The sequence below is a fragment of the Setaria italica genome, chromosome III, assembly GCF_000263155.2.
Source record: "Setaria italica strain Yugu1 chromosome III, Setaria_italica_v2.0, whole genome shotgun sequence".
NCBI classification, from domain to species: Eukaryota; Viridiplantae; Streptophyta; class Magnoliopsida; order Poales; family Poaceae; genus Setaria; species Setaria italica.
In genome coordinates this window covers 50,348,551-50,369,197 of record NC_028452.1, presented here as the reverse complement: position 1 = coordinate 50,369,197, position 20,647 = coordinate 50,348,551, and the positions used below count along the sequence as shown (strand labels likewise).

General features: G+C 49.6%; 3 protein-coding genes and 1 pseudogene across 3 annotated transcripts in view; all 4 read left to right on the top strand.

Moving 5' to 3' along the window:
- The first annotated feature begins 6,949 nt into the window (after positions 1–6,949).
- LOC111256788 lies at positions 6,950–8,999 on the top strand (annotated as a pseudogene).
- A 2,425-nt stretch (positions 9,000–11,424) lies between these two features.
- On the top strand, positions 11,425–14,261 carry LOC101786563 (purple acid phosphatase 2). Its single transcript, XM_004963269.4, has 4 exons — positions 11,425–11,789; positions 11,909–12,109; positions 12,232–12,343; positions 13,125–14,261. The coding sequence occupies exons 1-4, from the start codon at positions 11,616–11,618 to the stop codon at positions 14,015–14,017; spliced, it is 1,380 nt and encodes a 459-aa protein (XP_004963326.1). The 5' UTR covers positions 11,425–11,615; the 3' UTR covers positions 14,018–14,261.
- A 1,309-nt stretch (positions 14,262–15,570) lies between these two features.
- LOC101785896 (ubiquitin-conjugating enzyme 15) lies at positions 15,571–19,665 on the top strand. Its single transcript, XM_004963268.4, has 6 exons — positions 15,571–15,741; positions 15,847–15,950; positions 16,210–16,312; positions 16,414–16,477; positions 19,041–19,129; positions 19,204–19,665. Exons 1-6 carry the CDS (start codon positions 15,712–15,714, stop codon positions 19,297–19,299), a joined length of 486 nt encoding a protein of 161 aa, XP_004963325.1. The 5' UTR covers positions 15,571–15,711; the 3' UTR covers positions 19,300–19,665.
- A 240-nt stretch (positions 19,666–19,905) lies between these two features.
- LOC101785486 (epoxide hydrolase A) overlaps positions 19,906–20,647 on the top strand; it is a gene marked incomplete in the record, with an annotated part of 1,996 nt that continues 1,254 nt past the window's right edge. Inside the window, 2 exon segments of the mRNA XM_022824880.1 lie at positions 19,906–19,956; positions 20,348–20,630. Of these exon segments, the coding sequence (XP_022680615.1) occupies positions 19,921–19,956; positions 20,348–20,630 (319 nt within the window).

Below are 20,647 nucleotides of genomic sequence, written 5' to 3'. Positions count from 1 at the left end.
GCATGCAACAACCACATTACGGTTTAGCTGGTTAGGATGTGTGCCTTTTATCCCAAAGGCCTGAGTTTGAACCTTAGCACTGAATCTTTTTTTGCTACATTTTTGGGTATTTTTGTGAGGTAAGCTGACCAACTATTTTCGTCGACGGCAGCGTAGCGTACTCTAGTACTCTACCTACGTAGCCTGGGGCGTTCTGGCAGCAGTGGCTGCATCAGCGTGCGTAGTGGAGTTAAGGCTCTCGCTCGGGTGGTCTTGATGGCCGTCCTGCCCGCGGCGATCCCGCCGGCTCCTCATTCGCCGCCCGGCCCCGACGTGACCGGTTCTTTTCTCACACAGTGCCGTGTGATCCTCCTTGAATTCAGCTTACCTCACAAATAAACATTCGTTCGTGCATGCAAGTCAGTCACCGCCGCAGCCGCCCCCGCCGCCGCCGCAGCTGCAAGAGCCTTGCTTCGCTTTGACAGGGAGGATAGCAAGGAAAGGGCAAGGGCGGGCCGCAACGCCGACAAGTTTGCCACCAAGAATCCAAAATCACCTCTAGCCAGCCAAGTCGCCGGCCGCGTGCAATCATATGCTAATGAAGCGGGCCGAGCACTGGACCATTTCAGTCATGCCGCCAGATTGCAACCCAACTGTCTCGAGGTGGCCTTTTCCCTCGCTACGGTGCACAATGACATGGGAAACTTTGATCTGGCTGGGAGTGAATGCAAGCGTGCCCTCGCTATCGCTCTTCCCTGCGATCCACGAGGTGCCGGAGCGTGAAGGCCTTGACACAAGTGCCGCAGAACAGGAGTGGAGGATTTCGCTTGCCAAGGAGCGCCTTGAGGCCCTACTATCTCAAGCAATTCCTCTACATGAAGCGCAGAAGGACAGCCTTGAAGCATCATCATCAAACGTGTCCCAATCTTCCGAACATGGCGACGCGCCTGATCAGGACACCACTGATGTGTAAGCATGTTCAAAATGGTTTCATCTACTCTCTCGATGCTTGTTTTTTAATGACAGTTGACAATGTGGTTTTCTATGATAGGCCTTCACCTCCAAAGGCGAGTTTCGCTGCAATGGTGAGCAAGACGAATATTGAGGATAATGATAAGAAAACAGCAGATGAATTCCTCGACTTCCTTAGAAAGTGAGTTGGTTTTCGGCTAAAATAATTTAGTACTGCAGCAAATTAGAGATGAACTAGATGCCTGATCAAGTCATGTTTTAAAATGCCATTATTAAGCCATTAAATCTCCAACTGTTGGAAAAAAAAGTACAATCGCCTAGGAGCTTGGCAAAGGTTAACCACTTAACACTTGTCTAGCGCCTAGCGCTTTTTGCAACATTGGTTCCACTGGTAGTAAGCTTTGTGTTGATATTTGACACCATATGTTTGATCTACAGGTTCAAAAGGGAAGAAACAACAAAATCATATTATGCGGGTGAATTAGTGGCGATGGTGTGTCGAGAAGAAAAAACAATTCCCCTACTATCTCAAGCAATTCCTCTGCATGAAGCGCAGCAGCCACCTCCGACGCTTGAGTGATGGATAGGAATTCCGATTCCCCTTTCTTCCTTCCTTCCTTCTTGCTCGACACCCCGCCGCCTCCGGTCAGATCGGATCGCATCCTTGCCGAGGTCGTCCACCTCCATATTTCGTTATCTCCTTCCCTACCAACGGAGAAGGACAGCCCAAGCTCGGTCCTCCTCGACAGCACAGCCTACATCTCCGCCGCCGCCGTCTCCAACACCACCACCGCCGTCGGGAAACTGAGCACCGGCACACCAATCCAAGTCTCCTTCTGCCTCACCCGCCCCCCGCGCCTCTCCTACATCTGCGTCCACTTCCCAGGTCCCGTCTTGAGTCCCGACATTAGCACCGTTGTTAGTAATTCCAGCTCTTTAAGTCGTGTCAAGTCTGTTTTTCAGTTTCAATAACTTGGGCTCGTGTATGAGCGCGTCCGTAGGAGCTTGATGCATGCTCCTGTTCATGCAGTGGCTCAGGTCGTTTCTTTTCTGTTTGAGAGTCCGAGATGCACGGCATGCGACTCCGTCGTGGGATGGCACGACAAGACCGGAAGCATGGCGTGCGTGCACGTTTGTGGAGTTAGTGGCCACATTCGTGAGAGTTTGTTTTTCCTATTAATTTGCAATACAGAGTCAAGAAAAGTAGCGCGTTCTAGCAGCACAAAAAAGGCTCCGTGAGTTCCAGTTGTATACGTGAGTTCGTATTCGTATTCATATACGTATTCCGGCCATCGCTGCCGGCCGTGATGGCAACAATTGGTATCAGAGCCAGTTACAAGGCTTGGGAGCGCAACCGGGCGATCGAGTGGGCTTTCATGGTGCGCCCACGATCAGCCTCGCCGCTGCGAGGGACGCCCGGGCACGGGAGCAGTGCCGGCGCGTCGGGGAGCCGCGGCGCCAACGGCGGGGGAGCGTCCGGGAGCGGCGACCACGAACGCGGGCTCGTGATCCACAGGGTCACGAAGGAGATCAGCAGCGGCGGAACCTTTCCAGTACTCACCAAGATGAACTACTACGACTGGGCGGCGCTCATGCGCGTGATGCTGCAGGCGCGCGGTCTCTGGATCGCGGTGAGCCTCGGGACAGAGGACTACGTCGAGGATCGCATGGCGCTCGAGGTCATCGCGAAGGCAGTATCGGCGGAGATCATGGGCGGCATCGCAAGCAAGGCGACGGCCAAGATCGCGTGGGACGCGATCAGAACCATGTACATCGGTGTCGAGCGCGTCCGCAAGGCGAAGGCGAATACGCTCCGGCGGGAGTTCAACGCCCTGAAGTTCCGTGACGGCGAGTCTGTGGATGACTTCAGCATTCGAATCAACAGAATCGTCCACCAGCTCGCGGTCCTCAACGACGGGTGTACAGAGGAGGAGATCGTGCGCAAGTTCCTGCAGGCGCTACCGGCGAAGTACGGCCAAATCGCGATGTCGATCGAGACCCTTCTCGATCTCAGCAAGGTCTCCGTGGAAGAACTGATCGGGCGCCTCAAGTCGGCGGAAGAGCGTCACGATCTTGGTGGTGGATCCGGCTCCATCGCCAAGCTCAACCTCACGGAGGATGAGCTAGTCGCACGCATCGCGGCAAAGATGAAGATCTCCGGCGAGGGGTCTTTGGGGCATTCGAGAGGCTCATCATCAAGCCAAAGGCGGGGCCGCGACCGCGGGCGTGGCGGTGCACGTGGAGGATCCAGACCACCCAAGGCGGGAGGCAACGGTGGCGAGGAGATCGCCGACGACCAGTGCAGGTACTGTAAGAAGACGGGCCACTGGGCTCGTGAATGCCGCAAGAAGAAACGTGATGCTGCAGCCCACGTGACCCAAGTGGAGGAGGAGGTCGAGCCCACCTTGCTGGTGGCGACAGCGATGGTCAACGCAGCGGCTTCCTCTACTCCATCCAGAACCACGACACCGGCGGACTCCTCCCCGATCCACCTCGAGGAAGACAAGCTCTTTGTCCAACTCGGCGGCAACGGTGAGGGGGATTGCACCCGATGGATCCTCGACACCGGCGCGACGAATCACATGACACCGGTGCACTCCGCCTTCGCCAACATCGACACAGGCATCCGCGGGACTGTGCGCTTCGGTGACGGCTCCGTGGTCGGGATCGAGGGGTGCGGAACCATCCTCTTCATGTGCAAGAACAGGGAGCACCAGATGCTCTCTGGAGTGTACCACATCCCCAAACTGACTGCAAATATTGTGAGTCTCGGGCAGCTAGAGGAGGATGGGTACAAGATTCTCCTGGAGGGTGGCTTCCTCCGCATCTGGGACCACCGGCGACGGCTCCTGGCGAAGGTACCTCGCTCTCCAAGCCGGCTCTACGTCCTCAACCTCAACATTGACGAGCCAGTGTGCCTTGCGGCGAGGAGCAGCGAGACGGCATGGCAGTGGCATGCAAGGTACGGTCACCTCGGCTTCCAGGGGCTAAAGGAGATGGCAAGGAAGGAGATGGTGCGCGGGCTGCCGAAAATCGAGCACACTAATCAGGTGTGCGACGGCTGCCTGGCGGGGAAGCAGCATCGACATCCGTTCCCAGCGGCAAGCAAGTTCCGTGCCGCGCACTGCCTCGAGTTGGTCCACGCGGACCTCTGCGGCCCGATCATGCCACAAACACAAGGAGGGAAGCGATTGTTCCTGCTCGTCGTCGACGACAAGAGCCGTTTCATGTGGCTCACGCTGTTGCAATCCAAGGACGAAGCTGCAGCAGCAATCATCCGTCTGCAAGCGCGAGAGGAGGCGGAGGCGGGGTGCAAGCTGGGCACCCTGTGCACTGATCACGGTGGGGAGTCCACGGCGCGGACGTTCGGCAACTACTGCTCCGAGCAAGGGATCCAGCGCCACCTCACCGCTCCCTACACACCTCAGCAGAACGGAGTGGTTGAGCGGCGAAACCAGACCGTGCTTGGCATGGCGAGGAGCATGCTCAAGGCAATGAGTGTTCCCGGCTACTTCTGGGGCAAGGCGGTCACCACGGCCGTGTTCATCCTCAATCGGTCACCGACGAGAAGCGTGGAGGGGATGACACCGTTCGAAGCTTGGTATGGATATAAGCCGCCTGTGCATTTCTTTCATGTATTTGGATGTGTGGCGCATGTCAAGAATGCCGCCGGCCACCAGAGCAAGTTGGACGATCGCAGTACGCCGATGGTGTTCATCGGGTACGAGCCAGGATCCAAGGCATACAGGTTCTTCAACCCGAACAGCGAGCGGGTCGTTGTCTCGCGCGACGTCGTGTTTGATGAAGGGCGCACATGGAGCTGGAACAAAGGGCAGGAGGTCCCCGACGCCGTCGACATCGAGCCGTTCCATGTTGAGTACGTGACAGTGTCCACGGGCTCAGGCATTTCGGGGGAGCATGGATCCGGCGAAGCGACGCCGGAGCCTACATCACCAGTTTTCCCGATGCCACCAGCACCTGCATCACCACGAACACCTACGACACCGGCAGGTGGCCAGGAGTCGCACGCGCCCACTACGGCGGCGCCACTCGACCCACCAGGGGAGGCAGTGGAGTTTGCCTCGCCGCCGAGCGAGGCGCTGGACCTTGACGCAGAGCACGACGATGACGCGCCTCTACGGTTCCGCACCCTCGACAACATCATTGGACCTTCATCACCTCCAGGTTGGGCCGAGCGCGCCCTAGACGCTGAGCTGTTGCTCACGGTTGGGGACGAGCCTACAACATTTGAGGAGGCACGCAGTGAGGAGAACTGGAGGAAGGCGATGCTCGAGGAAATGGCTTCGATCGAGTAGAACAATACATGGATTCTCGTAGACCTCCCACCAGGCCACCGCCCAATTGGCCTGAAATGGGTGTTCAAGCTGAAGCGCAATGAACAGGGTGTCGTCGTCAAGCACAAAGCCCGGCTGGTCGCGAAGGGATACGTTCAGCAGGCCGGGATCGACTACGCGGAAGTATTTACTCCGGTGGCTAGAATGGAATCCGTGAGAATGGTGCTCGCCATGGCGGCACGGGGAGGCTGGCTTGTGCATCACATGGATGTCAAATTAGCTTTTCTAAATGGCGATCTACAGGAGGAAGTATACGTGCGGCAGCCACCTGGCTTGTGGCCGCTGGACATGAAGGCAAGGTGCTGAGGTTGAAGAAGGCACTGTACGGGCTCAAACAGGCCCCGCGCGCATGGAATCAGAAGCTGGACAGCAACCTGCGTGATCTCGGTTTCACCAGATGCGTCAGCGAGCACGGGCTGTACACTCGAGGTGCAGCGACGTCGCGGGTGATCGTCAGCGTCTACGTCGATGATCTCATCATCACGGGAGCCTGCGCGGAGGAGGTCAAGACATTCAAAGGTGAGATGATGCGCCTATTCCGCATGAGTGATCTGGGGCTGCTCTCGTACTATCTTGGGATAGAGGTGAAACAAAGCAGGGGGCACATCACGCTGAGCCAAGCAGCATATGCACGCAAGCTGCTTGAGAAGGCTGGTCTGGAGGGCTGCAACCCTTGCCAGACCCCAATGGAGGTGCGCTTGAAACTCAGGAAGGACAGCGCTGCGGCCGAGGTGGACACCACCATGTACCGGAGTTTGATCGGGAGCCTGCGGTATTTGGTGCACACCCGGCCTGACATCACGTTCGCCGTCGGCCTCGTCAGCAGGTTCATGGAGAAACCCAAGCAAGACCATTTGGCGGCCGTGAAACACCTCCTGCGGTACATCTCCGGCACCATCGACTACGGGATAGTCTACACCGAGCAAGAGAACGAGCACCCCTTCCTGGTGGGTGGGTTTCAGTGACAACGACTTGGGGGGAGACGTCGATGACAGGAAAAGCACCACCGGCCTCATCTTGTTCCTCGACGGCATGCCAATATAATGGCAATCCCAGAAGCAAAAGGTAGTGGCACTCTCCTCCTGTGAAGCTGAATACATCGCAGGCGCGGCGGCGGCGTGTCAAGCGGTGTGGCTCGCGCGGCTGGTGAGGGAGATGACCGGAACAGAGTTATCGCCGCCGAGCTTGAAGATGGACAATATGTCCGCCATTGCACTCAGTAAGAATCCCGTTCTCCATGATAGAAGTAAACACATTGATACAAAATTCCATTTCATCCGTGAATGTGTGGAGAGCGGGAAGATCAAGCTGGACTATGCAAGCACCCATGATCAGCTTGCAGACCTCCTGACGAAGTCGCTCGGGCGCGTCAAGTTTCAAGAGCTGCGCGAACGGATCGGCATCGTCGAACTGAAGTAAACGAGACTGGATTTAGGGGGAGAAATGTTAGTAATTCCAGCTCGTTAAGTCGTGTCAAGTCTGTTTTTCAGTTTCAATAACTTGGGCTCGTGTATGAGCGCGTCCGTAGGAGCTTGATGCATGCTCCTGTTCATGCAGTGGCTCAGGTCGTTTCTTTTCTGTTTGAGAGTCCGAGATGCACGGCATGCGACTCCGTCGTGGGATGGCACGACAAGACCGGAAGCATGGCGTGCGTGCGCGTTTGTGGAGTTAGTGGCCACATTCGTGAGAGTTTGTTTTTCCTATTAATTTGCAATGCAGAGTCAAGAAAAGTAGCGCGTTCTAGCAGAAAAAAAAAAAGGCTCCGTGAGTTCCAGTTGTATACGTGAGTTCGTATTCGTATTCGTATACGTATTCCGGCCATCGCTGCCGGCCGTGACGGCAACAACCGTCTGGGGCCCACCGCCGGCACCCCTGCCGTACGGTGCATCAAGGTGGCCCGAGTCATCAGCACGCACGCCGACCTAGCTCTCCTCCGCGTCCCACTCCCGAATCACCAAAACCATGACTACTTTGTCTACACGGCTCGCCCACGCTCGGGCACGGGCACCTCCCGCACTCGCACCCCAAGGGCGCCATGTTCCAGGACAACGAGGTCGCCATCTTCCGCTGCTCCGGCAGCACCTCCCGCTACGTCATCGCCGGCCTCCGGAACACCATCCACCGAAAAGAGTTCAAGCTCCAGCGCTACGACTCCGACACCGGCAGCTGGACCTCCACCCTGCTCTCCGTCCACGCGCCAGAGAGGGACGAGGTGCTACCCATCCCCCATCCCCCGCATGGCTACCGAGCTCACCTTCCACCTGACCACCAAGGGCTACCATTGGCTGGGTCGATCTCTGGAGAGGCATCCTGCACTGCAACGTGCTCGATGAGGAACCCATGCTCCGTGATGTGCTGCTGCCCAAGCCGTTGAGGATGCCCGCACAGTTACGGGGAGATCGCTGTCGTCACACTGCCAGGGCAGCAGCACCGATCCGAAATCAAGTACGTCGAGATGGAAACTCGACCTGGGGAGGATCTGCCACCATCTCGGCAGTACACCTCCGACGACTCCGGCTCTGATGATGACGCCGAGTGTGACTTGGACGTCAACCCATACTGGAATGCCACTATCTGGACCATGCCAGTTCCAGTTGCTTCATGGAAGGATTGGCACAAGGACAAGGATTGCAAGGTTGATGTCACTGACATCGTTGTTGACAACCCAAGCCATTCTGAGCTGCTTCTGCGGCTGCCACGGCTGAGCACTGATCCAGAAAGCGCGACCATGAGCTTGAGGAGGCTGCTCACAGCTCACCCCACCTTGGAGCTTGACGCGAATGGTGATTTGGTCATTTATTTGCTGTCCAAGGTGGATTACAAGGACCATAAGGGATGGGTGATCGATGTTGGTGCGAGGGACAAGAAGCTGCAGGGCATTGCTGAGCTCGACAGCAGGAAAAACGATTTTTTTTAGGCACTACTACCGTCACACCGAGATCTCCAAATACATGATCAATGCTACAGGTAATTATTCTTTCTTCCACTCTGTTTGCTATATAGTCATGTATATATGCATGTGGTGGCTCTTATTATGATCATGTGGTTGGCTACAGGTCATAGAACTTACATGACATTGCTGATAGGTAATTGTATGGGTTTTAGCACGATTTAACTCTTGCTACAGAACATGATGTTTGATGTTCAATGCAGGGAAGCAGCACACGCCTTGGGGTATTAAGATAAAGTGTTTTGTCTGGGTTTTTTTTTTTTGCTATTGTTATTACTAGATACCGGCCAAAACTAACTGTTTCACTAGGTAGTAAATACCCTGGGCTGACAAGCCTGGCTACAAAGACCAGTTTTTAGGATCATCTTCCTAGGCATGAGCAAGTTCGTTCGGGAGGTGTGGTGTGGGCACCACCTGAGTGCAAATTCTTTGTTTTGTTAGCTAGTATATGGTTGTAGTCAAAATATTGGAAGAATAGTAGTATATGATTTTTGCCGGTAGCAATAAAAGAGACATGGTTGGCTCCACTGGAGTGGATCGTCGAACATCACATTTAGCAGCTGGAACTGAACCATCACATGTATTTCCTTCTTGTGTCCCGGTTTATGGCAATCAGTTAAGAAAAAACCACATGATTGCTGATCACCCTTGTCAGGAAGAATTAATCCTTTTGTGTTTTGTTTGGTGCAGGTGAGGTAGGAGCCCTTGTGCAAGATGCGGATGTTGGAGTACTGAGGAAGTGAGGGGGGTTTGTTGTCAAAGCAAAATAAGAGGTGTAATTGCTGCTGATGCTGGGAAGAGTTTTGTGACCGGGACGATGACCTATCAGAAAGACACTAAATTTTTGGCATTCGTGCAATGCAGCAGTGTTTGCTGGGAAACTGCTATGGTTATGGTGTATGTTTCCTTGCTGGCTGAGCCTGATATTATGTAGGGTTGTTTTGGTGTTCGGAGCTACTATTATGTTATGCTTGTGTCACTACTGATCCGACGCTTGCAATGGAGTAGTAAATGTCTTCTTCGAAACACGGGCGAATATGATTTATTATGTGCAAAGCTAGTGAAATCCATGTGTTTTAAGTGTGGTCTAAACCAAATGTCTCAAGTTGTTTAAGGGTGCAGTTTCGTATTTTGGTGCAAGCGTTCAATGAACAGACTGAACTTTATATCATGTGACCAATAAACTATGATGTTAGTTTTCCAGAGTGGATCCTTACTACTGAAAATGTATTTCAGTAACCACAAGCTATGCAGCAGCTACGAATTGAAAGACCGAGGTCGTTTCAAAAAAAATTGAAAGACCGAGCTTTAGTTATAGAAAGTAGACAGGCATGGAATGCTGCAATGGGCTGGTGCAAGTTGGGCGATTCAGAAGCTTGCTCGTCAGATCAAATCAAGAGTTGTGACAGTTTTGTGACCTGGACAGTTAGTAAGACAGTAACATTATGCAGCTAACCTGTAACCTTACCAGTTATCAAATGATGCTTGCAGTGCTCTCAAGTCACAACCTCTACAATCAGTCAGTTCCTCAGTACCAACTGATTTTCGGTCCTTGAAAAGAAGAGGAAAAGAAAAGAAATAGCAAAAACTACTTTGATTGGATAGGATGCGGATTCAAGCTTTATATCCCTCAACTCAACTCAACTCAACCCCAGATCTTCTTTCCCATCATTGCCAAGTGGAATTCAACAGAGAAAGGTAGAGGAAAAGGGAACAAAGATATGCATGGCCCCATCACAAAAATCCTTCTTTTCTGCTTTGCTTGCTCGTTTGCACAAGAAAGAACTAGCTTGACCGAACGGCCGGTGCTCCTTTTACCTTTTTTTTCAGCCAAGGAAATTGCTGCAACTCCACTTTCAAGATGCTTATTTGATGGCGATGCTGCGACCCTCAGAATCTCTTGCTGTTTGTCTGGAGAAGAAGAAAAAAAATCATTTTCATTTCATTTCAGAGAAAATGAATTAGTGAAAAGCTATGAATTACAGATTCGGTTCATTCATCCTTGAAAACATTCATTAATTTTACTCTCGGTCAGTGGTTGCGCTCTAGTCTATATGGCGTCATGACATCAGCACGAGATGGGATGCGAATATGCTTTGCTATCAGCGTAGGCGTAGCCGAAAATGGTTGGTCTTGGTCGCATAAGTCAGACTCGAGACTCTTATCAATTGGGTGGATGATGAATCAAATTATTGAAGCCTGTTTGTGACGTCTCACAGAGGTTGTTGCCTCATTCATCATGTGAAAGAGAGCCTCACGATGCCCCGTCAAGCAGGACAAGAACTTCCATAACGAATTTATTAGGTCTAATTAGTTCATAATTTGATAATGTTCATTCATTTCACTCACGCCACATTGTCCTCGAGGTTGATTTGCTTATTATATCGTGTGTCTTGGTAGAACTTCATTTTTAGATGCAGCACTGCACTCCTGAAAGAACATACTAATAAGAGAAATTAAAGTAACAAAAGTGCATTTTTTTTACCAGGATCAAAAGTAGGAATGTTAGACATGCATTTTTAAGGCTTACTATACTTGCTATAAGTCAACCTCTAAATGATGAGTCCTAAATCCTAATCTCGGAAAGGCTTTGCCTTTTGGGATTGCGCAAGAACACGGCCACAATTCGTGCACCTAGCATGCATGATGCATCTAGTACGAGCACATCCTCTCTCTTGTGATCCTCATTTGTCCATGTAGGAAAAGCACGGGCCTTTATGCTACCATGCTTTTGCCAAGGGCACAAGCACAACTTGTGATTCCCTTCTGTCCATGCCCACTGGTCCTTCTGAGGCCTATAGTATGCTATAGTCCGTAGCTGACTGTTTTCGGCTAGCCTAGCGGCCAAAGTGGTTCAGGATGTGAAAGAGGAGTATGTGCTCGTTTTCCAAGCTACAATGTTTTATCACAAAAGAACTTTCAAAATGATGCAGTGCAGAGTTTGCTTGACTGGTATATACGGTGATGGTGTCGTCCTGCATCGCCATCGTTGTAGTCGTTAAGATGGGTCAAATTACGGCTGCCTTTCGCTGTGGACGCGCCCACACGGCACGACGGCGATGCGCTTGTATGAAGATGAATGATACCCTTGATAATCTACTAGCTCCAGAGTCAACTTGGAACACCTTAATCAAATGCAATCTCTAATCCAAGTCTAATTGCGCGCCTGAGCACAACCCATGGGATATTCCCCGGAAATTGTGCTGCAGACTGGACTCGAGGGATCTATTTAAACGGCCTCGAGGCCAGCCTGCGTCTCCATTGCATTGCAGACTCTTTCTTCCTTGTGCCCTGTTTCTCGAGTCCCAAGTTGTTGTGGGGAGAACAGAACAGGGGAAGCAGCCGGAGAGCAGAGCAGCATGTCGTCGGGCGGTCGCCGGCGGCTGGCCCTGGTGGCGGCCCTGGCCCTGGTGGTCCTCGCCGCCGACGCCGGGGTGACGAGCGAGTACCGGCGGAAGCTGGAAGCGACGGTGGAGATGCCGCTGGACGCCGACGTCTTCCGCGTGCCGCCGGGATACAATGCGCCGCAGCAGGTAGGAGTAGCCGCCAATCTCCTCTGCTTTCTTCTTGGGAATCTTGCCTCTCCATCGTTGATCATTCTCGGGGTGAAAAAAAAAGATTCAATCTTGGGATCGGATATACGGTTTTGCAGGTGCACATCACGCTGGGCAACCAGGAGGGGACGGCGATGATCGTGTCGTGGGTGACGCCCAGCGAGCTGGGCAGCAGCACGGTGATGTACGGCGGCGCGCCGCACAAGCTGGAGCTCCGGGCGGAGGGAACGCACACGCGCTACGACTACTTCAACTACACCTCCGGATTCATCCATCACTGCACCCTCAAGAACCTCAAGGTTGGTTGCTCTGCCCTTCTTATGTCGTCTTCTTGTTATGCATTGCAACCTTGCAGGTGAGCAATCAGCTAACAATGGCTGCTCTGTTCTTCTTCTTCTTCTTCTTCCCCATTAACTCGCAGCATAGCAGCAAGTACTACTACGCCATGGGGTTCGGGCACACGGTGAGGACCTTCTGGTTCACCACGCCTCCCAAGCCGGGGCCTGATGCGCCCTACAAGTTCGGCCTCATAGGTAAGCCACGAGATGGATCCCTCCTCCCCTGTCCGTCCTCTCCGTTGAATTGTGTGCTCCTCCACCCAACCCTTTTCGTCTCCATCTGGAAGCACTCTGCAACGTGCCAAACACGTGACCAATCAGTTCGAAATAATCGAGGTTCCTCACAAGAAAAGAAAAAATAAGAAACTGGATACGACGAGATTGCGATCGTAGCATACTACTAGCATCCAATGCTTCATGGCCAATAGTTTTATTTAACCCTGGAGATTATACTAATCATGACCCAATCCCCATGCTGATTTTTATGTACAGCGGTCTCTTAGCAGCTGCTCTGTAGTAGTCTGTACTGGCCGTCAGGATGAAAATGTGGAAATAGATATCCGAATCCCTATATGTTAAAACGACAAATATGGATATCCGTATTCATATATGAATTTAACGCGGTACTAACATGGATACATTCGAATTCGATTTTCTCTGTCATTAGTAGTCTGTAGTGGCAGTGCCATGCTGACTGTTGCCATCTGCACGGTCAACTTGCGCACAAAAGTCTGAGTCCTGCCAAGCGCAATCAGTCACTCAATCAAGGCTAGCTAGCCGTGTTGTGTTGACCAGGAATTCTGAATCCTCATTTCCACTCTACTTGAAACAAAAATGTGGTCGAATTTGGCCCTCCCAATTCAATGAATCCATTCAATCCCCAACGGCTACTGACTCTCTAGTCTCTGCTGGTACTGTACTGCAGCTCTAGCCTGACGACTGACAATGCTCTGAAAACTGAATGACTGCAATGCAGGGGACCTTGGGCAGACGTTCGACTCGAACCGCACGCTGTCCCACTACGAGTCCAACGGCGGCGACGCCGTGCTGTTCGTGGGTGACCTCTCCTACGCCGACAACCACCCTCTCCACGACAACAACCGGTGGGACACGTGGGCGCGCTTCGTGGAGCGCAGCGTCGCCTACCAGCCATGGATCTGGACGGCGGGGAACCACGAGCTGGACTTCGCGCCGGAGCTCGGCGAGACGACGCCGTTCAAGCCCTTCTCCCACCGCTACCCGACGCCGTACCGCGCCGCCGGCAGCACGGAGCCCTTCTGGTACTCGGTCAAGATCGCCTCCGCGCACGTCATCGTGCTCGCCTCCTACTCGGCGTACGGCAAGTACACGCCGCAGTGGACGTGGCTGCAGGATGAGCTGAAGCGCGTGGACAGGAAGACCACGCCATGGCTGCTGGTGCTGATGCACTCGCCGTGGTACAACAGCAACGGGTACCACTACATGGAGGGGGAGACGATGCGGGTGCAGTTCGAGCAGTGGCTCGTCGACGCCAAGGCCGACCTCGTCCTCGCCGGCCACGTCCACGCCTACGAGCGCAGCCACCGCGTGTCCAACGTCGCCTACGACATCGTCAACGGCAAGTCCACGCCGGTGCGGGACCAGGGCGCGCCGGTGTACGTCACCATCGGCGACGGCGGCAACATCGAGGGCATCGCCGACAACTTCACGCGCCCGCAGCCGAGCTACTCGGCGTTCCGGGAGGCCAGCTTCGGCCACGCCACGCTGGAGATTAAGAACCGGACGCATGCATACTACGCGTGGCACCGGAACCAGGACGGCGCCAAGGTCGTCGCCGACGGGCTCTGGCTCACCAACAGGTACTGGATGCCCACCGACGACACCAACTGATGATCATTCCCGGCATCATCCCGTCGACCATGCAAAGCTCATTTTTCAGTTGTCGGCAGTGACGACATGTGAAAAACCTGCAAGTTCCTTTTTCTTCCCTGAGATCGATCAGCCGGTTGGCAATGATCCCTTGCAACTTAATGAAACTAGTGATTCAAGAAAAATACTTGACATTTCATGATTGTTGTAAAATGATCAAGATATCATAAGAGCAGCATGCGTGCACAATGCGGCATTTGACATTGCAAGTTGTCTATCGATCAATCAAAAGCAAAGGGTCCATGCTACAACCTACACACCACGGGTTGATGTTCTGTTTGTTTGAGCTTCTACTTTTGGGTTTTTAGCTGGAAAGGTAGCTTGCTTCTGCTTTTGGGGTTTTGGCTGGAAAGTCAGCTTTCTGAAAGCTGGCTTTTTGGTTGCTAACTTTTTGCTATTAGCTTTTGTAATAAATTTTTATCTTCCTAGCACACCAAAAGCCAGAAAAAGCTCTTTTCAGCCAGCTTTCCAGCTTTTAATTCATTTTCTCGGAAGCTAGTTTTCCAGTTTTCCGAAAGCCAACCCAATATCTGAACTCTTTGTTTTAGCTTTCCAACTTTTAACTGCCAGAAGCCAGAAAGCTAACCCGAGAAGCTGAAACAAACACGGCACGACAGGATGACCCGCGCACAAAGCAAGCAAGAGGGTTCACACATGTTGGGGGCTCGGACCGTTCTTGTCTAGAATTTAGCCCATAAATATGTCAAAGCAGGTTCATGGGCCGTCCGGAAAATCATGGGCGATAGATCTGCTAGCAAAAATATATTGGATTTGCAACATTTCGGTCTAAGGAAAATGTTCCAGCAGTGAAATAAAAATGTTCCAAGTATAGACTCTCAAAAAAAATGTTCCAAGTAGATAAATAAAATATCTTAATTTTGTTTTAATTTTTCTATCAATAGATGGATGAATCAAAACTATAGGATTTTAAACCAATGGTAAAAGAAGTGATAGTTTTCACCCATGAAGTTCATCACAGATAGCATTGCCTATACATATTTATACACATAAGTCATTAAATGAATGAACTGAATCTTAAAATCATGGAAGGCGAGACTTTAGGGATGATGTATTTAGGGATAATGTATTTCAATATAACTATGAGCATCACCAAAATGATTCCTCCACTCACCTTATTTACTCACGTTGCGCGCCACATCTCTTACGAAATCTCCTTTATCCGTAATTTCTAGTTAAAGAACAATATCTAAATCATAAAGTTAGCATAAATGTAGTTAATATTATCTAATAACATAATTATTAGTAGTAGAATAAAGGACATCTACTTCTTCCAATTTATAGGCGAAGGGAAACAATTCCACTTAGATGGTTACATAACATACAAATTACTAATTATATTAAACTCATTATCTAGCTAGATCACACTAGGATATCTGAAGCCATAGAATGCGAATAAGTGCCTATCTGGCTCATCTCTGAAAACCAAGCGGCCAGGTTCTTCTTCTCTATGAACCCAAAAGGAGAAAAAAAAATAAAGAAAAACCGGAAGCATCCAAAGTCTGAAACCGAAATAAAGAAGGGCGAATAGACGACTCCGCTGCGGTTTCTCTCCCTCCCCACCCCTCCGCCTTCGTCTCCGCCTCCCGTCTTCCTCCACAATTCGATTCCCTTCCTCAAGAACCCATCCCCCCACCATGACGAGCTCCTCCTCTCCTTCCCGAAAGGTACCGCACCATCCTCCCCCCAATCCGTCCGATTCGCCCGCAGACCGGTGGGTTTTCCTTCTCGATTCGTTCTGTAATTCGATCGATCCCTTTCCGCGTGTGCAGGCGCTGAGCAAGATCGCTTGCAATCGGCTGCAGAAGGAGCTCGCGGAGTGGCAGCTCAGCCCCCCGGCCGGGTTCAAGCACAAGGTCTCCGATAATCTCCAAAGGTGCCGCCTTTCTCCCCGCGTCCCTCCCTGCAATTCCTCACTTATCATGTCCCCCTTTCTTTCCTGTTTATTCTGGGATTTTTCTTTGGCCTTGCTTGAAACTTCCAGACGGATGGATCCAACCGTTCAAGAACCATTTTCTTTTGTTGATCTTTGTTCTTGATTTCTAGGGGTTTTCCTTGATCTCACTTGTTATGTGTGGAGGGGTGGATTTGGACTGCTTCCCTAGTAGCATAATTCTGTCTTGATAACTGAACAGGTGGGTGATTGAGGTCACCGGAGCGGCAGGCACCCTCTATGCCGGCGAAACCTACCAGTTGCAAGTTGACTTCCCCGAGCATTATCCCATGGAGGCTCCTCAGGTCAGGTTTTCACAACAAAGATTGCACCTTCAGTTAATTATATCTTCTATCTTCCTCTGTTCATTACATTTGGTTGGATGCTAACATCATCTTGCTTCCAGGTCATTTTTCTCAATCCCGCCCCGATGCATCCACACATTTACAGCAACGGCCACATCTGCTTAGGTAAAAAGCCTGTTTCTTATGCATCTTCTCTCATGGAGAAGATTTGTGTACGACTCACTCCACGTCTGATGCTTTTGGTTAACTTCATGGCTGTGACCTTATGGGAATGTTCTTTGCCTGACCTAATGTTCCATCTAGCTGTCAGTTAGGTGCTAAGATTCCATTTGTTAGCAGAAAGTTGCCAACTTAACCAATTGTGTGCTTTTATAGTTCTATAGTAGGCTCACGACTGAGATGCCCCAACACACCATTTCCTTTTGTTACTAGAGGGTCTTAATGGGATAGCCAGATGTGTGAACTTGCTGTTGCGCAGGGGTTTTGTATTCTCCCTTCTGAAGTTCTCTTAATGTCTGGATGTTGGTGGCTTGTCTGGTTGTACCTTTATCTTGCTGATATTATAGCTTCCATCAATGCATCTATAGTCATTAGCAGAATACTGGAACGAGTCTCTCTTTTTTTTCTGTTTATCCTTGCATCATGAGTTATAGCACCTTTATCTATGATGACTTCATGCCCTCTCTTCCCTCTGAAATTGAGTACTTTGAGCTGTCTCGATGCTACATTTGTTTACAGCTTCATGCTTTGTTGTTTGTCTGTAGGTTAGTTTTGTAACAATTGGTATTGTAGGAAAATTATTGCTAAACCTCCTTTTCTGTTCCCTTTTCAGTTGCATAATTTCCTATCTGCTTTCCATGTTATCTTGCATTGACTTGTGGAGAAAATCCTATCTGCCATACAGTATTATACTATGCATGCATGCATAATAGAAACCGGCATTATATTTACACCGAATGTTTTTTTTTGGTCATATTTCCTCGAAGGTAGTGAAGAGTTCTAAAAATGAAGAATGCAAAGTTCAATTAGAATCACCAGTTCCTTCTTTTGAAATCATTTTAGCTCCCAAAATACTAAAATTAATGGCTTGAGTTATGTGCCTGGATATGGATGGCAGATATAGGCAGAGTATAGCAGGTGATATTGTGTTAGGCGAGGAAGCATGTTAGCCTGTTGGTTGGTTGGCCACATGCAGAGGTGTTTGGCAAATAAATCTTTTGGAAAATTGGTGACATATCTTAATAGTTAATACGAATATATGGTTAGAATGAATTATTGAAAGAATGTTTACTTAAGACTATTCTACAACTTGAAGGCTGGTTCTCATGTTTCTTGGGTTTCATCATTACTTATATGAAAGAAGATACGGGTACATTGGGGAACTAAATTAATATTTATTCAAATGAAACCCCTTCAAGTAGTTGTGAAAAGATTGTTTTTGCCATTATTCTTCACATGTAACCATAATGTATTCACATGGGTTGTGTCCTTGCTCTATGCATATATGCATATATTATTTCAAATAGCAAGTTAAATGGAACAAGCTATCATATACGCATATATTTCAAACCATCACATGCAAAGGACTAGACTGCATGTGAAATGAGATATAGGACTGTTTTACAGTTGGCCTTGTTTATTTGTAACTGGGGCATTCTCAATAAGTTCTCTCTGTCCGTATGTGCCATTTACTATCTCATTTCTGATACAAATTATAACTACTAGATCTAATATATTAGCTGTTGGTGGTTGTATATATTGACTCAAATATGATGTCTCCACTCTTTATGGTAATGTCCTGAATAGCTTCACCTTGCTTTCCCCCCTCTTGCCCATAATTCCAGTCATCCCTATGCTGTTAAGCTGTTTATTTCCACTGCCTTCCATATATTGTATGGTTGATCACCCTTGCTATCCATGCCTATATAATGCGGTAGCATTAGTATGGCAACAATTAAGAATTATAGTTTAGTGATTGGAGCTATCCCTCACTATGACACTTTTAAAACCAACCAATTTGATGTGAACCAAATCTATGATATCTTGCGCAGGAAGCATCTTACTGAATGACTCGTACAATATCTTCTTTTCTTAATCTACCTAGTTCTGTTGATCACCTTGACAACTTTGCAAAATGCTTCAAGTGGGAAGTTATGTTGTTTGTGAAAGCTGTACGCAGTTCTTTGTCCGAATTGAGGCGACAATCTACATATTTTCATGGACCATAGCCCTTATGGGGAGGGCATGATTAAGAATTCAGCTGAGCCTCAGCTTATCAAGACAGCTTCTCACCAGGATTTTAATTAATTTTGAATTCATTGAGCGGCAATTTATAAAGCGCTCAGCAGGATTTAAATTAATTAGTCTCATGTGTCATTTACTCTGTAGCTTCTTAGACAACAAGTTGTGGTAAATGAGCCTCTGAATCAGAAATTCACATAGCCGGAATTTTTTTTGTACTTTGTACAACTAGACCTGTTATCATCTGATTCTTTTCTTAGGTTAGAAGATCTAGAGCCTTGCATTCACATCTGAACATGTCTTGTTTTTTTCGTAATTCTTTCTTCTGTCCACAAAATAGCTAATAGCTGATCCGTCTTCCATGAATTTTCTGAGATTGTGAATGAAATGAAAGTTATGTTGTAGAGACATGATGACCATTTGCTACAGTTTATTGCATGATTTGTATGAAATAATGACAGCTTCCTGCTGCTGCTCTTATGTGCAGATATTTTGTATGATTCGTGGTCACCAGCGATGACTGTGAGTTCTGTCTGCATCAGTATCCTGTCTATGTTGTCTAGTTCGCCAGCAAAGGTGACTTTGATCTATCAAAACTCCTGCTCTCACTTGGTATTCGTCTTCTAACTAGGTGCAGTGTATGGTTGCAGCAACGCCCGGCCGACAATGACCGCTATGTTAGGAACTGCCGCAATGGGAGGTCGCCAAAGGAGACCAGATGGTGGTTCCATGACGACACAGTGTAATGAGCATCAGTGGCATGCTTGCCATCCTTCCTTACCATGATATATCTCTTCCAAGGGGAGATGAGATGATTTAGGCTTATTTCTAAGCACCCCTCTATTGGACTGCAAAGCTTACCTTGCTGTGGTGGTATGTAAATGAGTTGCACACATGTGTCGAGTTTGGGAATATATTATCACCATCAATGATATATATATATATATATAGATAGAATAAGCAAGAGTGTACCGTGCCTGAATAACTGAAAACGAGTTCAAAAGGAATATGATTTGCTATGCACCCCTGTACCTATCTGCAGTCAGCCTATGGATTTGCTGATGTGCTGCTACTCTGAAGTCCTCACACTCAGCACCGATTATCTGTGTGCACATTGATTTGGTAGATTCCTGCTTTCTTCCTATGTGCTGAACCTGACACTTTGAGCTGCAATGGTGTCTATCTGTTTGTCTCAAGATGTCGCCTGTACAATGCTAGTTCCATTTTTCGTTGCAAGAATCCGTTGCTGGCTGCGGTCGTCGTTGAGGCCTGCCCTGTATTTCAACGCGTAAATGAAATTATTCTGGCTCGTAGATTGCTTCTGGAGGAAAAAGAAAAATAGTGCTTCAGCTGGGAATCTGAAGTCGATGGATAAGCCAATGATCATACAACAGGATCATTTTGTAAGTCGTCTCCAGATTCTCTGTTTGGTAGCATCAACAATTCCAACTGTTTGTAAATTTGTATGTTCCCAGCTATCTCTATGCTATCTATATTGTATAAAAATATTTTCATGCTCACCTAATCAGCTTGTCACCTTAATCCAAAAGGAAAGCTCCCACGTCTCTAAAAATGTTAATTTAATTGCACTCGATGACTTGAAGCTTAGATCCAAATCGATACCAACGCTAGAGCTGACTTGTTGAAAAGGATGTCATGATATGCAAAAGAAAATTCACAAGATAATTTAAATAATTATTATTTGTTTGGTACAAGATTTAAAATCTTTGGCCATTCTTTTTCTACAACGTGGATAGCGAGAGCATATTGACTGACCCGTGACCGACGTAGCAGCCAACCAGAGGAAGCAAGAGCGGCGAGCCAAGCATGGACGGCGGCGGCGCGGTCGAGGTGCGGCACTGGAACGCGGACGTCAACGGCGTCTCCATCCACGTCGCCGAGCAGGGGCCCGCGGATGGGACGGTGGTGCTCCTCCTCCATGGCTTCCCGGAGCTCTGGCTCTCCTGGCGCCACCAGATGGCCGCGCTCGCCGCCCGCGGCTTCCGCGCCGTCGCCCCCGACCTCCGCGGCTACGGCGACTCCTCCGTCCCCGCCGACCCCGCCGCCTACTCCATCTCCACATCGTCGGCGACG